At 49.3% G+C, this 15,394-nt stretch overlaps 1 protein-coding gene across 1 annotated transcript in view; it reads right to left on the reverse strand.

Moving 5' to 3' along the window:
* Positions 1 to 15,394, reverse strand: part of JPH2 (junctophilin 2) — a 57,380-nt gene that overhangs the window by 20,238 nt on the left and 21,748 nt on the right. Inside the window, exon 2 of the mRNA XM_032461208.1 lies at positions 14,344 to 15,124. Within this exon, the coding sequence (XP_032317099.1) occupies positions 14,344 to 15,124 (781 nt within the window). The remainder of the gene's footprint in view (positions 1 to 14,343; positions 15,125 to 15,394) is intronic.

A 15,394-nucleotide genomic window follows, 5' to 3' on the forward strand; every position in this document is an offset into this window, starting at 1 on the left:
ATGTGATCATGGGAACAGATCAAATACAGAGTGAAGGCAGAGAGGTGGGCAGGAAGGGGCCTAAGGATTGGGAAGAGCACGTCATGATGGTTAAGAACCAGGTCCTGGACCAGACTAGAGGGTCCAAGTCTCATCTCCACCCCTTATGCACTGGCTGACCTCTGGCAACTCATACGATCTACTTCACCTCACTTTCCGCAGCAATAAAGTGGAACAGATGCTACCTTTGCCCTTCAGGGTTGCCCGGAGACCAAGTGAGATGATGCCTGTGAAATTCCATCCAGTTCACGACACGTTGCAAACGGAGAATGTACGCTCCACAAGGAAGGATTTTGTCTGTTTTGTTTATTGATGGACACCCCCCTGACCCCCCAGCACCAAGAACAGGGCCTGACCCACAGTAGGTGCATAATAAAAAATCTGTTGAATGAATAAATGGCAGCTATTATGAGAATTAATATCATAGTTACTATGCAGTGATAGGCCTGGCCGAGCTGGAGCAGAAGAAAATAAAGGAGCTTTTTACAGACAAGGAAACAGGCTGAGACAGGTGAAGGGATTTGCTGGAGGTCACATGGCCAACAAGTCACAGACCAGGATCTGCCTCCCTGGCCCCTCCTCCTCCTGTCCTCCCTTTCTTCCTGCCTTCTCTAAGCACTCCCTGGGCTCCTCTTAAGTGCAGGCATCCGACAATATAACAGGGATGTAAAGAAGCTTAAAGCCAGCGTTCTGGCCATAAGGCATTTATAGACCAATAAAGAAAATCTATAGGAAAACCATCCAGTTGGGAAAGTTCAGGCTTACAAATCAGGGAGCCCTGAAGAAAAAAGGACATGGCAAACTTCCCTGTAAATGAGAGCTCTGAGAAATCAAACTGGGGACTCAGCGTGTGCTGGGGCTGGCCCAAGCAGGCTCCAGCCTGCTCAAGAGAGACAATTATTCACATCTCTTCCCAGCTGTGTGTTCAGCGACAGGACACTGGTAGCTTGACATCAGCCACAGTGGCAGTATTCACACCTTGGAAATTGGCAAACTTAAGGAAGCAGGGTTCTTTACCTCCACTCACCACCCTGCACCCCACCCCCCGCCAGCACCTCCGAGAGATACTTAGTCAGCACACTGCTTCTCAGAATAGGCGTTAGCTAGAAAAAAGTTAACTGTCTCAGCAGATTCAGATCTTTGTTTCACCTGCTACCTGGACAATTTCTACCACGCCCCCTTTGAAAAACAGATTACTAGCTCTCTTGACGAAAAGCACTTGAAGTTCGCCGTCTCCGACCGTAAGATCTCCCCTCCCTACTTATCACAGGACAGTTCTCGGAGTGGGTCTCAGGTGGCATCTGTGTAGAAAAGGAAACCTGCAGTTTGCTCTGTGAAGGAGTTGGTGGGGGCGGGGTGGCTGAAGGAGACCCCTCCAGACTGTGTCCTCTCTTCTCCCTGCATGTAGGTCTGAGAAAATGCAGTCTTAATTTAAATCTGGAGGCTGTGGTCTTATTTCCACATCTATATGAGCTGGTCAGATGGAGAAGAGAAGAAAGGAGTAAGGAAAGGGTGTTCTAAATAGAAGGAATTGCAGGAGCCAAGGCACAAAAAGGTGTACACACACACACACACACACACACACACACATACACACAACACACACACAGAGTGTTTAAGAAGCTGAGGAAAGTTTAGCCTGACAATGTCATGAGCAAATGAAGAATGAGGTACATCGGTAACTGGCATGTGGAAAACCTAGCCTCACCCGCTGCTGTCACACCTCGGTGCCTTTGCCTATGCTGGTCCCTCTGCCTGCTCTTCCACGCTGACCTCACCAGCTGCCTTGGCCCTGGTCCAGGCTAAAGTCATCTCCCAAAGAAGCCAAGGTAACAATAGCTGCACGTGGCTGGGGCGTGGGAAAGGCCAAGCAAACCCGCGAATCTGGGCGGCTGTTTTTCCCAAGGACTAGGCAAGGAGAGCTCAGTGCCCCAGGACACAGAAACAAACAGGGCAGGGACTTGCCCGGGGTCATTCAGCACTTCTGGGCTGAGGCCTTCTAACCCTCATACTATGTGGGTGGGAAGGAAAAATGGGACAGCCACTCCAGAAAGCCTCTGACCGTTGGGGGAATTTATTACAGAGATAACACCGCTCTGGGGGTGACATGATGAGCGGACAGCTTTATCTCACATAGCCAAACAGCAGAAGTCTGGAAGCTACCTAAACAGTCATGTGCAACAACAGCGGCCTGATTAAATCAATTACAATTCAGCTATATAATGGAATACCACGCGGGAGTTAAAACTGATAATGTTCTTTATTTGGAAAGATATGGAAAGCTCTTCAATATATATGCACACACAGCAAAGAGAAAAAGGCAAGGTTCACATGAATATATATATATACACACTATGCTACCTTCTGTGTCAGAAGGAGGAAAAGAAGAATTTCTGCCTTTGCTTACATTAGGTGGAACCATGTGAAATTGCCACTTTGTAGGTCAAATGTAAGTTTCACCATAATATATGCATAAAGTAACTCTGAAAGACACGGGGAAAACTGCAAATCACAGTGGCCCGTGGGGTATGGAAGTGGCGACCAGAGGGGGACAGGGGAAAGAAGACACTTTACATTTTTGTAACTGTGGATTCTGAACCATATGAATGTATAACCTATTAAAATATAAAGGAAAAAATAATTAGGGCGTCAGGGCCAGCTTTTCTGCCACCTGATGTTTGTCTCTACATCCACCCCAGTGGGTGCTCAGGGAAGAACTCTCTATGCCTGGTGCCCAGAGGTGTGTATGCGGGGGGGCTGCCCCAGGTGAGCTTCTGACAAACTCCCATCTAAAGAACCCGCTTTGTGATATTTCTAACCCTCTGCCTGCTGGGTCAGAGCTCAGGGGCCCCCACCCTTGGCCTGGCTTCTGGCAAGACTACTTCAAGTCCTGTGGGGTTACGGGGTTGGCAGCAGGCTGCCGTGACCTTCTGTTAATACCCGCCTTCCCAGATAGGGTTGCACGGAGCCAGGGCTGATGGCAAGAGCACTTGGGCAGTAATGCGATAACCCTTACGGGGGATGTGGCTTGGCCAAAAGTGGCTTTGGAGATGGAGCCCCCACTGCAGCCCCTCCCTCCCCTCTGTGGTCCCACCCACACCGCTGCTGGAGAGGTTCTCCCTGGGGTGACTGCTGGGATTATGGAAACACCTAGGTGATCCGATGGAGAGTTCACCCGGGCTAGGCTCTCTGGTTCCTCATTTAACAACACCAGAAGGAATCACTGAAGCAAGAGGAAGCATAGTTACAATAATAAAAGTGACAACTGCCACCACCGAGCGATGGCTGTGTGCCAGGCACTGTGGTTAGTACTTGACCTGCATTATCTCATTTTAGCCTCACAACACCCTCTGCGGTAGGTCCTGTGTTAATTTCCACCACTTTCCACAAGTGGGGAAACCGAGGCTCAGGGAAGTGACCTGCTGAAGGAAACAGTGTTATCCGACCCCAAAACCGATCACTAAACGATGTCTGTGCCTCTGTTTCTCCATCTGGAAAATGGAGAAATTTATGAGACTTGAAAACAGGGGCTGAGGGAAGGGATGGGGGCATGTTTGGACCAGAGAAGACTCTCAGAGATGTTAAGATCACAGTCTTTACATCTCTGCAGAGACATCGGGGGCAGGCATTGCTAACTGCTCACCAAATATCCATTCTCTCTTTCTTTCCTCCTAACAGAAGCCTAATCTGGTTCAGGGAAGCAATGAGTCCAGCTAAAAGCATTCACCTTCCCAGATTCCTTGCACCCAGATTCCTTGCACCTAAGGAAGGCCATGTATGAGACGTAAGTCCCCGGATGGGCTCCCTTCCCTATGAAGAGAAGCTGTTGCATTTTGACCTCTGCCCTGGGACTCGGAGGTGAACCTAGGGGCACAGTGGCCACCTCTGAGGACAAGGACTGAGGCTACATTCTAAAGAGACAGGAGGGAAAGACAGAGGGAGGTGGGTCCCTGAGGGCATCTTGGAGCTGCCACGTCAGCCTTGCTCAGCCTCTCTGATCTTCCTCTGTGAGAATACAAGCCTAGTGGTGAAGACAGCTTGTGTCACCTGCAGCTGAACGCGTTTCTAACTGAAACAGTCCCCAAAGGCAGACCGGGGACCAAAAAATAGAAGCTACAGAGAAGCAGAATGTTCTTCTGCTTTGAGAAAATCTAAAAGTCAAAATTGTCCAAAGTTGGCCCGGACCGGCTCAAGAGGTGGTGAGTTTCTTATGCCTGGGGACAGAGAAGCAGAGACTGAAAGGCCACTGGGCATGGATAACGGGACAGGAATTCTGACGTTGGCTGGGGCTGCACCAAATGGCCCTGTGCGCTTTAATCATACCCACTTTGAGAGGAGAGGAAAGGACCCCAGGATGCGAAATCAGCCTCCTGCACCCTCCTGCATTTGTCTCAGGCTCTGCTTTCAGGGGAAACCAAACTGAAGACCCCATGAAGGTTGTGCTTACCAGAGTGGCATGGTCGGGCTTACATTTTTAAAGCTCACTCCAGCTGTTGCGTGAAAAGTTTAGGGAAGAAGAGGAGTGATGGGCTGATAAGGGGCCCTGACAGTGGGGCAGTGAGAGGGGAAGGTGGCCAGCACTGGGCTGGAGAGAAGAGGCTGGAGACACTCAGGGGCACGTGGTTGCCCCTCAGGCCTAGAGGCTTGGCAGCCAGGCAGGGTGATTTGGCGGTTTGGCCCTGGCCTGCCAGTCTGCGAGAACCAGCCTCGCAATTTCCATCCCTCAAGCCGGTCTGGCTCTGGAGACCTGTTGCAAAGGTGCTATTTTTAGAGAGTTGGGTGTTTACTTGAAAGATTTGAAGACTGGGCTTTATTTTTAACTCCTCTCCCGATGGCAGGGACTGGCTGGTATGGACTTAGGAAGTCAAGTGGAAGTTGGACGGGGCTTTGGAAACCCAGGGGAGTCAAACAGCCTGCGCTTGGGGAAGGATGAAGCTTGGGGGAAGAGCCCAGCCTCTCTGAATTCCACTTGCCTGACTCTCTGGGTAAGAAGCATGATGATCAAACCAGCTAGGGCCTCTCCTTACCGAGTACCAAAACCACTTAAAGTCCTCTACCCACATCATCTCATTCAGTCGTCACCACAACCCCGGGGGCAAGGCTGTACTGTCCCCATTCTATAGATGAGGAAAGCGAGACTCAGATAGGACCAAGGACACGTGGCCAGCAAGGACTAGAGCGGGATGTGAATCTTCATTTCTTTGTCTCCTATTGCTTTCAACCATTCTGTCGTCCAAATTCTGGCCAGCCACCAAGGTCAAGGCACAGAAGATCAGACTGGCAGGATAGGAACCTGAAATGTTGGAGCTCAAAGACTTTCTCTTCCAACAGAGGTTAAGGGGGTGGAGTCTGGATCAGAGAATTCGAAGCCTTGTTGTGTCTGTTATTTGGAGACTTGGGGTTAGTTTCCTCATCTGGGAAATGGGTAAATATAATAAACATCATCTCCCTCCTCAGGATGAACTGAGATGATGCATATAAAGGGAATTACACAGAGCCTGGTACCCAGCAGTGAGATCAGGTGGGCTGACCTGTGCCAGGCCCCATCCGAAGCCCCTGATCCTCCAGTGTGCCCCACAAGACTGGTTCTCTCATGATCCTCATCTCAGAGATGAAGAAACAGAAGGACAGAAAGTTTAAGGGAAAGGGATTTGCCTGTGAAGCTAGCGAGAGTCCAGGACTAGAACCCAGGTGGCCTGAGCCTGAGCCTGGGACCTCAAGCGCTCACTTCTGGTGATGCTCCCTCTGTCCCTGGCGCTGCTGGGGCTCAGCTCAGGTGCCATGGTCAAGACCAAGACCTGGCTTCACATGGTCACACCTTCCACTGGGATGTGGGAAAATCCTGGCACTGAAGGAAAGGGGCCTTTTTCTCCCACAGGTGCAGGCTGTTGGCCTTTCTAGATCGTGGTCCCTTTCTAGGCCTCGGTTTCTCCATCTGTGAAAGGAGCATACTGGAATGCATCGTCTTCCTCGCTTTTTCTGAGGACACTGATGGGAGCTTGCTGGGTCTTTTCTCTGCTTCTCCACTCTCTCAGCTCAGGAGGCCTGGCTCCCCCAAACACATTGCCCCGTAGTTTGAACATGTTGGGCAAGATCCTCTCCCTCTCCAGACCACTCGGCTCAAAGGCCGGCCTTAGAGTCACAGCTGCCTCGTGTATATCATGAGAATCTGGCTCTGACAACTCAGGAAATTCCATTCATCCTGGTCTTCAGTCTCTGGGAGCAAAGGGATTTTGTCCATCTGGCAATTCTCAAAGGAGGGATGTGAAGGAGGGCAGGAGTCCAGGGCTGGGGGCTTTTCCAACATTTTGAGGCCACCCCTGGGAGTTTAATCCCTCTTTACAGAACGCCATATCCAGGAATCTCAGGAGGTAAGCCAGAAACAGAACAAGGAAAACTTTTGCCTCTGTATGGGCCTGGGCAGTTGAGGTGATCACTGGGTTCACAGAACACCTGGTCAATCTCAAAGAATTTGGCAAAGATGCAAAAGACTAATAACCATGGTGCTGGTGGGGGTGTGAGGAAAGCTGCCCTCTTACATTGTTTGAGGGGGTCATAAATGTGTTGCAACCCTTTTGGAGATGAACTGGGGTTCTGATAATAGTAAGAATGCACATTCTTTTTGACTCAGCAATTCCACTTCTAGGAATTTAACCTACCCATGTAGATCTGTGTAAGCAAGGACAGGCAGAAAAATGGGGGCACCCCAGCAGACGAAGGGCTTGACATGTCTTGCAACAATTATTTGTAAATATCAATTGAACATATTCTAAGGGGAGGGGTTCTGGGACATTAGACATGGGTGATTTCAATTTTTGCTTGTTTATGTTAATTCACTCAAGGGTACAATAGACCTTGTCAGAGGAGAGACCACCAAATTTATATTTTGACAGTGCACATCAAGTGTCAGCCCCTTGCAAAGACCTGGGCTAATGGCATTACTTTCAATACTTTCATACTTTCAATGCATTCCAACGATGCTTGAATATCCCTGATAGGATAAGGTACCTGGCTGAGCCATCCCTTTAAACAGCTCCATGAGCAAGAATAAAGGTCCAAGGATGTTCATGACAGCCTTGTTTGTAATCGTGAAAAACATGAAATGGTTTCAATCTCCATCAAAAGAGATCTGGTTAAATAAATTATGGTACATCCAAAGTATGGAATATTATGCAGCTGTTAAAAAGATTAAGGCAGATCTAGCATGTGTGTAAGATGAAAAGATCTTAACACATTTTAGGTAAAAAAAGCAAGCTGAAGAATATTAGGTATATAGTCCCAGTTGTGGAAAACAAGAATGAAAACAAAACAAAACAAAAAGACACAAACCAGAATAGGTAAGTGGAAGAATGCTATGGGTGAGCTGTTAACAATGGTTACTTTAAAGGTGCAACAAAGGTGGAAGTGGGAGAGGGGTTTTATTACTTTTTATCTTTTTATTATTCTGGATTTCATTAAATCTTAGCAACTATGTTGTTTTCAACAATGTAAAAAAGGAAAAAGGAAAAAAATATAGGAAAGAGAGAAGTTCACCACGTCTGAAGTAGCAGAAACTGTCTTGGCTAAGATCACAGACTCTGGGGCCAGAATTGTAGTTCTATCATTTACTAGCTATGTGACTTGGAGCATGTTTCAAAACTCTCTATGTGTCATAGTTAGAATTATATGAGTGAACTTAGCTAAGCATTTAGAACAGTGCCTGCTGCATAGTAAGATCGAAACTCCTTAACCTGGCATTCAAAGCCCATCCTCACCTGGCCCTAGGCTGCCTTCCTAGCCTCATCTCTAATCTCTTTCCTCACCCACATCAGCCCTGCCAATGACTCATTGCTCCCAAAATATACTACACACATTCCTACCTCCATGGCTCTACCTGGAATGCCCTTTCTTTCCCTCTTCTCCATCTGGCAAACTCCCAGAGCCACCCACCACCTGCAGGGAGTCTCCCAGACCACCTCTGGGGCAATTAGTTTTTCTTTGCTCACTTGTCCTTCTAACTCACCACAGACTGTGTCAAATCCCAGTCTGTCCTAGTGACTGGCTGTGAGTCGCCAGAGGATGCTGGCCATGCTGATCCACTGGGTGTCCAGTGTCCCAGCACAAGCCCAGCCCAGAGTAAGTGCTAATCAGTGTTTGTGAAGGAAAGCCAGCCAAAGATCAGATCATGGCTAAGAGCATTCTAGAACCAAGTCTCCTGACTCTGGGGTCTTGACTCCCAGCGCTGCTATTCCTCAGACGAATGACCTTGTTTGAGATACTTATCCTCTCTGTGCCTCATCTGTAAAATGGGAATAACAGTACCTTCTTCACAAGGTTGTTTGGAAGATTAAGTAAGTTAATATATTATGTAAGGTATTGAGGATCCTCCTGGCTCCTAGAAATATGTGGATACTTGTTAAGTAAAACAGGCTCCAACATGGACAATTACCTGGACCTAACTTAACCTAGCCCAGGGCCAGCCCCTCTCCCCCCAGGATGGTCTGCATACCCTGGAGTTGCTGGAAACGAGCGCTGGTAGGTGTGAAGTCATAGCTTGAAATAGCACCGTTCTTCTTGTTAGTCAAAGACAAAGCTTGGTCAGGTGCCTACAGGTCTTTCAGACCTGTCAATCTCTTGCCAATACCTCTTTTTAGCAAAAAGAGAGCAGACTTCAGGCTCTGCACTTACAGCATTAATAGTTTGACCTCAGACTCAAATAACATCATTCTGTCGTCAGAGCTTCCCATGATATTGGGCTCTCATTTTCAACAGTGACTCCCAAGACTTCCTTTTCAGTAACTGTACGTATTTTGAAGTAAGTTGATTTAAAGATAAATATTAAATTGGAAGGGAGGGGTCATACGTGGATATAGCAAAAATTTGGATTGTGGCATGTACAAGATGCAAGTTTGGGAAACAGCTTAGAGGGACTTAGAGACGGCAGAGTCTTCCCTCCTGGTGATATTCTCCAGGGAGACTCTTAGATCCGTGCAGAATAATTCATTATAATATGATTCGTTATAAGAGTGTGTATCTCCTTGCCTGCCTTCAGAACCCTTTACATGGCTATTTGTCTGCAACAATACTTTGAAAGAGGAATTCATGTCATTCCCATTTGACTGAAAGGGAAAGTGAGGCACAGCAAGGTGAGGTAACTTGCCCAAGATCACACAGCTTATAAGAAGCTAAACCCAGATTCAAATCTGGGTTGTCCAATGCCACAGCCCAAGCTCTTAACTACTGCACCACAGGAGCTCCTGCTCACCTAAGAAATTCACCTCCCAGCAACTTGCAAAGTCAACTCTAATCCTTCACTCAATTTGGGGATTTCCAGGGCCAGTCTGGGGAGGGGAAGAGGGTAGGAAGGTGGAGGACCAGAGAACAGACCAATTCAGGGGGCTTTGTCTTCAGGGCCACACTGATGCTCCCCTGGTACAAAACCTGAGATGTTCCAAACCTCACGCCCTGGGGCTGCTGAGAACTCCTGCAGGCCAGCCCCTGCCTCTGCTGCAGGGGCATGGTGACAACAACAAAAATCCTAGACAATGACAACAACAGCTAAGACTTATTGAGAACTTCCTGCTTCCAGCCTGGTGCTGAGTATACAGCCTCTGATTCAACCCTCGTGAAAATGTTCCCAGGTAGATACCATCACTCTCCTTTCACACGTGAGAGAACTGAAGTCTGGAGAGAAGATACGGCCAGCAAGAGGCAGAGCCAAAGCCCCTCTCTTAACCACTCCCTGCGATCCTTTCAGAAAGGAGCCATTTATCTGGGTGTCGGCATGACAACCAGAAAAGTTTAAACACCTCCCCAAACATCCCAGCTTCGCTCCAGGGCCCAGTATTCATGACCTTAAAAGGCGTTACAAAAAGAGTTCATAGCCACACAATCAGACGGCATGAAGCTGGTTCCCCCTCGACCGCTTATTGGTGATGGATATCTCTTTGTCTCTTTCTGTTCCTCAGTTTCCCCATCTGGTCAGTGAAGGACTTAGACAATCTCCTTAGGGCCCTGAATGGGTCTAAAGCAACACTGTCCAATAAAAGTACAATGTGAGACCTATATGTAATTTTTTACTTTTCTAAGATAGCCACATTCAAAAGAGCTAAGAGAAACAAGTGAAATTGATAACAATACATTTTATCTAACCCACTATATCTACAATGTAATTATTTCAACCCATAATCAACATAAAAAAATTATTACTAGGTTACTTTATACTCTTTTCTTACTAAGTGTTTAGAATCCAGTGTGTGCTTCTCACTTAGAGCACATCTCCATCCACATTTCAAGAGCTTGAAAGACATATGGCTGGTGGCTACCATATTGGACAGCACAGATCTGGAATCTTTTTCAATCCATAGCCCATTTTTGGGGATAAGACATCTCAGCTTTCTCCTTTCCATCTGGGAAAGCTGTCCTGATCTTAGACTTTGAGCCAACAAGTTCCTTGCAAGCCCAGGGCAAGGAGTTCGAGGCTATAATGGACAGAGATCCCAGGCCTGCCCGGAAGGAGGAGGCTGCTGGGAAGGCTCTCTGTTCTCTGCAGCCTGATTACTCACCCAAGTCCCCGGGAGGCAGACAACCCTGCTTTTCCTCCTAACCCAAAGATTCCCTTAATTGGAAATTCAATCTCAGCTTAAAACTGAGCCAGGCAGCTGCCCCCCAAGTGGCCCCAGCCCCAAGGGCATACAGGACGGGGGATGCAAATCTCCCCTGCACTCCCCTCCCAGCAGCATCACGTGAAGGAAGCTGGCACCACCTTCACACACTCAGTTACCTACCGTGCGTCTGGCAGCCTTCTCAACACCTTCACATGCAAGGCCACAGCCTTGGCAGAAGGACAAGGAGGGCATGGAAAGCAAGGGAGTGGAGGAGCAAACAGAGAGCTTGGGGAAATCCCTCCTTCTCTGCAAGCTTCCATTTCCTCACATTTAAAATTGTTAAATAATGACAGTGACTGCTGTTACTGCTGGCTGCTTTGTGCCAGGCATTTTACAGGCATGAGTTCATCTACTCCTCAAAACAACCCCAGGAAGAAAGAAGATCCAGGGTTCAGAGTGGTGAAGCAACTTGAGCAAGGTCACACAGCAATTCAGTAGAAGGGCCAGAATTCCAACTCACAGTCTTCCAAATCAACAGCTTAAGCTTTTACCTAATCTAAGCCCTGCCGTGTCCCAGGGTGGCTCAGAATAGCCCTGGCTTATGCCTGTCATAACTATATACACTTGGCATAATAATTTTAAATACTCCCTTTGGAAGAAGAGAAAAGTCTTCCTTACGGGAGAATTCCAAATAATGTATGTGGCTACTTCCCCCTCCAAAAGGTGGAGCTTAATTCCAGACCCTTCTCCCTCCTGAGTGTGGGCTGAACTCAATGTCTGGATTCCAAAGATTCAGTTAGCGGAAAAAGGAAGATGGTAGCTTCACAGCAGAAAGAAACCTGGCAGACACCACCTTAAAGTCTTAATAGTAAGGTATGAATGTCGGCTTTGAGGAATGTATTATTGTAAGGAAAGAAGTCAACATTAGAACCTGGGCGGAGAACTCTCTGTACTGCCTTTGTGACTTTTCTGTAAATCTAAAATTATTACAGCATCAAAATGTTATTTTTTTATAAGTGCCCCCTTTTACTCATAAAAGTGTCCAGGTTTGAACAGTAAATTATATGATCACCAGGTCATAAGCCTGGCTTTCCCCTTAACCCAGAAATCATAAGAAAATTACCCCTACCTTCTTTCTGCCTTAATGATACTAACAACCTCACACATTTGTGGCAATTTAAAGTTGACAAAGTTTAGGGATGGAAAGACGTGCTACTTAAAGCTTTGGAATCAGAAAGCCAGGGGCTGAAGTCCTGGTTCTCCCACTTGCTTGTCAGGTGGTCTCAGGTTTATTACCTTCCTTCTCTGGGCCTCAGTTTCCACATCTGTAAAATGAGTTCACTGAAGGACAACAATGACTAGTAACATTTATTGAGCCCTTGCTAGGTGTCCAGCATTGTAGTGGATACTGTGATGTGCCACTCAGTGTCCCCTTCGGAACCAAGGATTTATTTCTCCCCTCCTGTCACCCCTAACCCAGCTGCTCAGTGCGCTGCCGGCTGTCAGTCCTGTCCAGGGATTGTCCTTGGTGAGGAGAGTCACCCAGCCCCAGGTCATGCCCCTTTCTGGAAGTTAGCCTGCAACCAATGTGGAGGAGGTAAGATCCAGCTCTCTTACCTCAACTTAGGATAACTTTCAAGGTCATCTCCACTCCTCTGTGGCTGGCTGGGGCATGGTGGAGACTGCACTGCAGCCCAGCATCTCCCTTTGCCTGATCCTGCCTCCTTCCCTTCCCCATGAGTGTTGATCCTGAGAGTGCTCCCAGAAACTTCCTGCACACTGATGTCCATCTCAAAGTCGGCTTCCCGGGGAATTCGTCCCATGACAGGACTGTGAACCACAGGACCTGCACTATGTTTCTTACCTCTCTGATCAATCCTATTTTTATAGATGAGATGACTGAGGTTGATTTAGCCAAGAACATATAACCAAGAAATGGTGGCACCGCAGATAGGGAAACAGAAGTTCAGATGGGCAAGCTGACGTGCCCCGGTCTCTGAGTTAAAGATGGTGGAGCCCATATTTGGCCCTGGGTCTGCTCAACCCTGAAGAGCACACTCGCAGCCTCTGGCCCAGGCCATTTCGAGCCACCAGCAGGATTGCTGTAGGTGCTGGGACAGGCGAGTCCCTTTCACCACTGTCCTGCCGCATCCTCTGCTGTCCCTGCAGCTCACGCACACTAGCAAAATGGGAGTAATAATAGTACCTACTTCTTCATGATCTTGTAAAGGCTAAATGAGTTAATGTACATAAAGACCTCAGAATAACTGGCTCATAGAAAGCCTTTTATTAAGTGGTGGGTTAAAAACAAATCACATAAGCAGCATAAAGTTGCAAGTGTGAGATGTTCTATGAAGACATTCATGCGGATGAGTGAGTCGGCCTGTGATAGGAACTGGGCATCGTCAGCTCTCTAAGGGGGTCAGGCGTGATCTGAGCTCTGAAGGAGGAAAAGAAACTAAGGGGATGGGAAGGCGAAAGGAAGTCCAGGTAGAGGAACCAGCAGGACCAAAAGCCCTCCGGGAGGAAGAACTAAAGATGGATGATAAAAGGCCAGTGTGACTGGCATAGAGAAAAAAATTCAGGGCCAAGACAAAGAGTGGTAGACAATGAGGCTGGGTAGGAGGGCAGGAACCACCCACTACCTGGCTACTCATTCCGAGTTATTTGGGACAAGTCACTTTATCTCTCAGAGCCTCATTTAGCTCATCTGTAAAATAGAAATAAAAATAGTACCAGTGATGGGGAGGTATAGCTAAGTGGTAGAGCACATGCTTAGCATGCACAAGGTCCTGGGTTCATTTTTTAAAAATAGTACCAATCTTATAACTTTGTTAAGGAGATTGAATGAGTTGATGCTTGTAAACTATTTAAAATAGTGCCATGGACACAGCAGGTGTTATAAATGTTTGAAGACATTAGAACTTTTTCTGAAGTACAATGAGAAGACATACTGGGGTCTGAATATGGATGAAAGGGTAGGTGCTGAATGGGTGGAGGAGGATGGATGCAGGGCTGGAGGGTGGGTGGTTTAGTGAATGGAAGGGTAGATGGACTATTGGATGTAAGTACGGCTGGGTGATGAATGTGGTTAGATGGATGGATAATGGATAGATGGCTGAATGACTAGATAGGTGGGTGGGACTGGATGTTGTTTCAGTGGATGGAAGCATGGTTGGGTGATGGGGTAATTGGATAAATGGAGGTAATTTGGTGAATGAAGGTGGTTGTGTGAATGGATGCATGGTTGTATGTTAGGATGGGTGGTGGTTCAGTGGCTGGGAGAAGTTGAGTGAATGTGGGTGCTGGGGATGAAGGGATGGATGTTGGATGGCTGAATGGGTGTCTGGGTTGTTGGATGACTGTTTGGGTAGATGGATAGGTGGGTGATTGCACGGCTGAGTGGATAAAAAGATGGAAAGTTGAATGGGTGGATGAAGAAATGTAACGTTTAAGTGAATGGAGGGGTGAGGTGAATGGGTGGTTGGGAACGACTGAGTGGATGGATGGATAGATAGATGGATGGGTAATTTGATGAGTAATGGATAGCTCGGTGAACAGATCACATCACATGCTGAAGCACCTCAAATGAACCCTCTAAAGTCACGGGGGAGCCCCTGGTGGTAAAAGAAGCAGAAACAAGCCTCCTAGGTTGCCCTACCCCAGAACCCCTTCCCAGAGTGAGGCGCAGCCCACCTGCGCCGCCCCGGGGTCCTACCTGGAGGCGGCGATCTCGGCCTTCTGGCGCGCTATGGCGGCGGCGCGCTGGGCGCCCTCCACGCCGTGCTCCACCTTCTGGCGGACCTTGCTGCTCTTGAGCGGCAGCACGCGGCGCTTGGTGCCCTTGACCAGCACGTTGTGGCGGTACTTGCCCTCCTCGCGGTGGCCGTCGGGCAGCGTGGTGCAGCCGTAGCCGTGGCGCAGGTTGTCCAGCCACTCGCCCTCGTAGCGGAGGCCGCTGGAGCGCTCGCTCACGCCGAAGCCCGAGCGCTTGTCGTTCTTCCACTCGCCCATGTAGGTCTCGGTGGTGGTGGCGTCGATGTCGGCCTCGAAGGGCGCCGCCTCGTCGGCGCCCTCCCCCAGGCTGGCGGTGGACGCGGCGTCGCTGGCGCCCGAGCTGAGGTCGCTCTTGAGGAAGCTGACGCGGCTGCGCTGGCTGCCCAGGGACGTCCGCGACTCGGCGCGGCGCAGCTTCCCCAGCAGCGCGCCCCGCTGGAACAGGCCGCCGCCCTTGGCCGCCCGAGCCGCCGCCTCGGCGTTGGCCAGGAGGCTGAGCGCGAAGCCGCCGCGCGGGATGGCGGGCGCGGGCGGCGTCGGGCCGTCGGCGGCCGGCGACGAGGGCGAGTCCGGGGCCACCGTGCCGTTGCTGTGCTCGCTGCGCAGGGACGAGAGCGACGTGCGCAGCGGCGAGCGCACCACCACGGCCATCCCGTAGGGCACGCTTTGGCGCACGCCGTAGCCGTGGCGCATGCCGTTGGTGAACTGGCCTTGGTACGTCCCTGCGGGCGAGGAGAGGGCACGTCAGTGGGGCGGCCCGACGTGGGGCGGCGGCGGGGGCGGGTGGGGCCCAGGGGTGCCGGGGCAGGAGTGGACCCGGCCATCGCGGGGCCGGGAGTGCGGGGATACCGAAGCTCACGAGGCTCCGAGAGTGTGAGGTTGCGTGAGTGTGCAAGAACAAACGCATGCAGTGGTGTGAATATTTTCACTGGCGGGAACTCAGCAAAGTCACAAGCGTGCAAGATGTTGGGAGGTGGTGTGACGTGGAGCGT

This window comes from Camelus ferus, chromosome 19 (assembly GCF_009834535.1).
Source record: "Camelus ferus isolate YT-003-E chromosome 19, BCGSAC_Cfer_1.0, whole genome shotgun sequence".
In the NCBI taxonomy this organism is placed as follows: Eukaryota; Metazoa; Chordata; class Mammalia; order Artiodactyla; family Camelidae; genus Camelus; species Camelus ferus.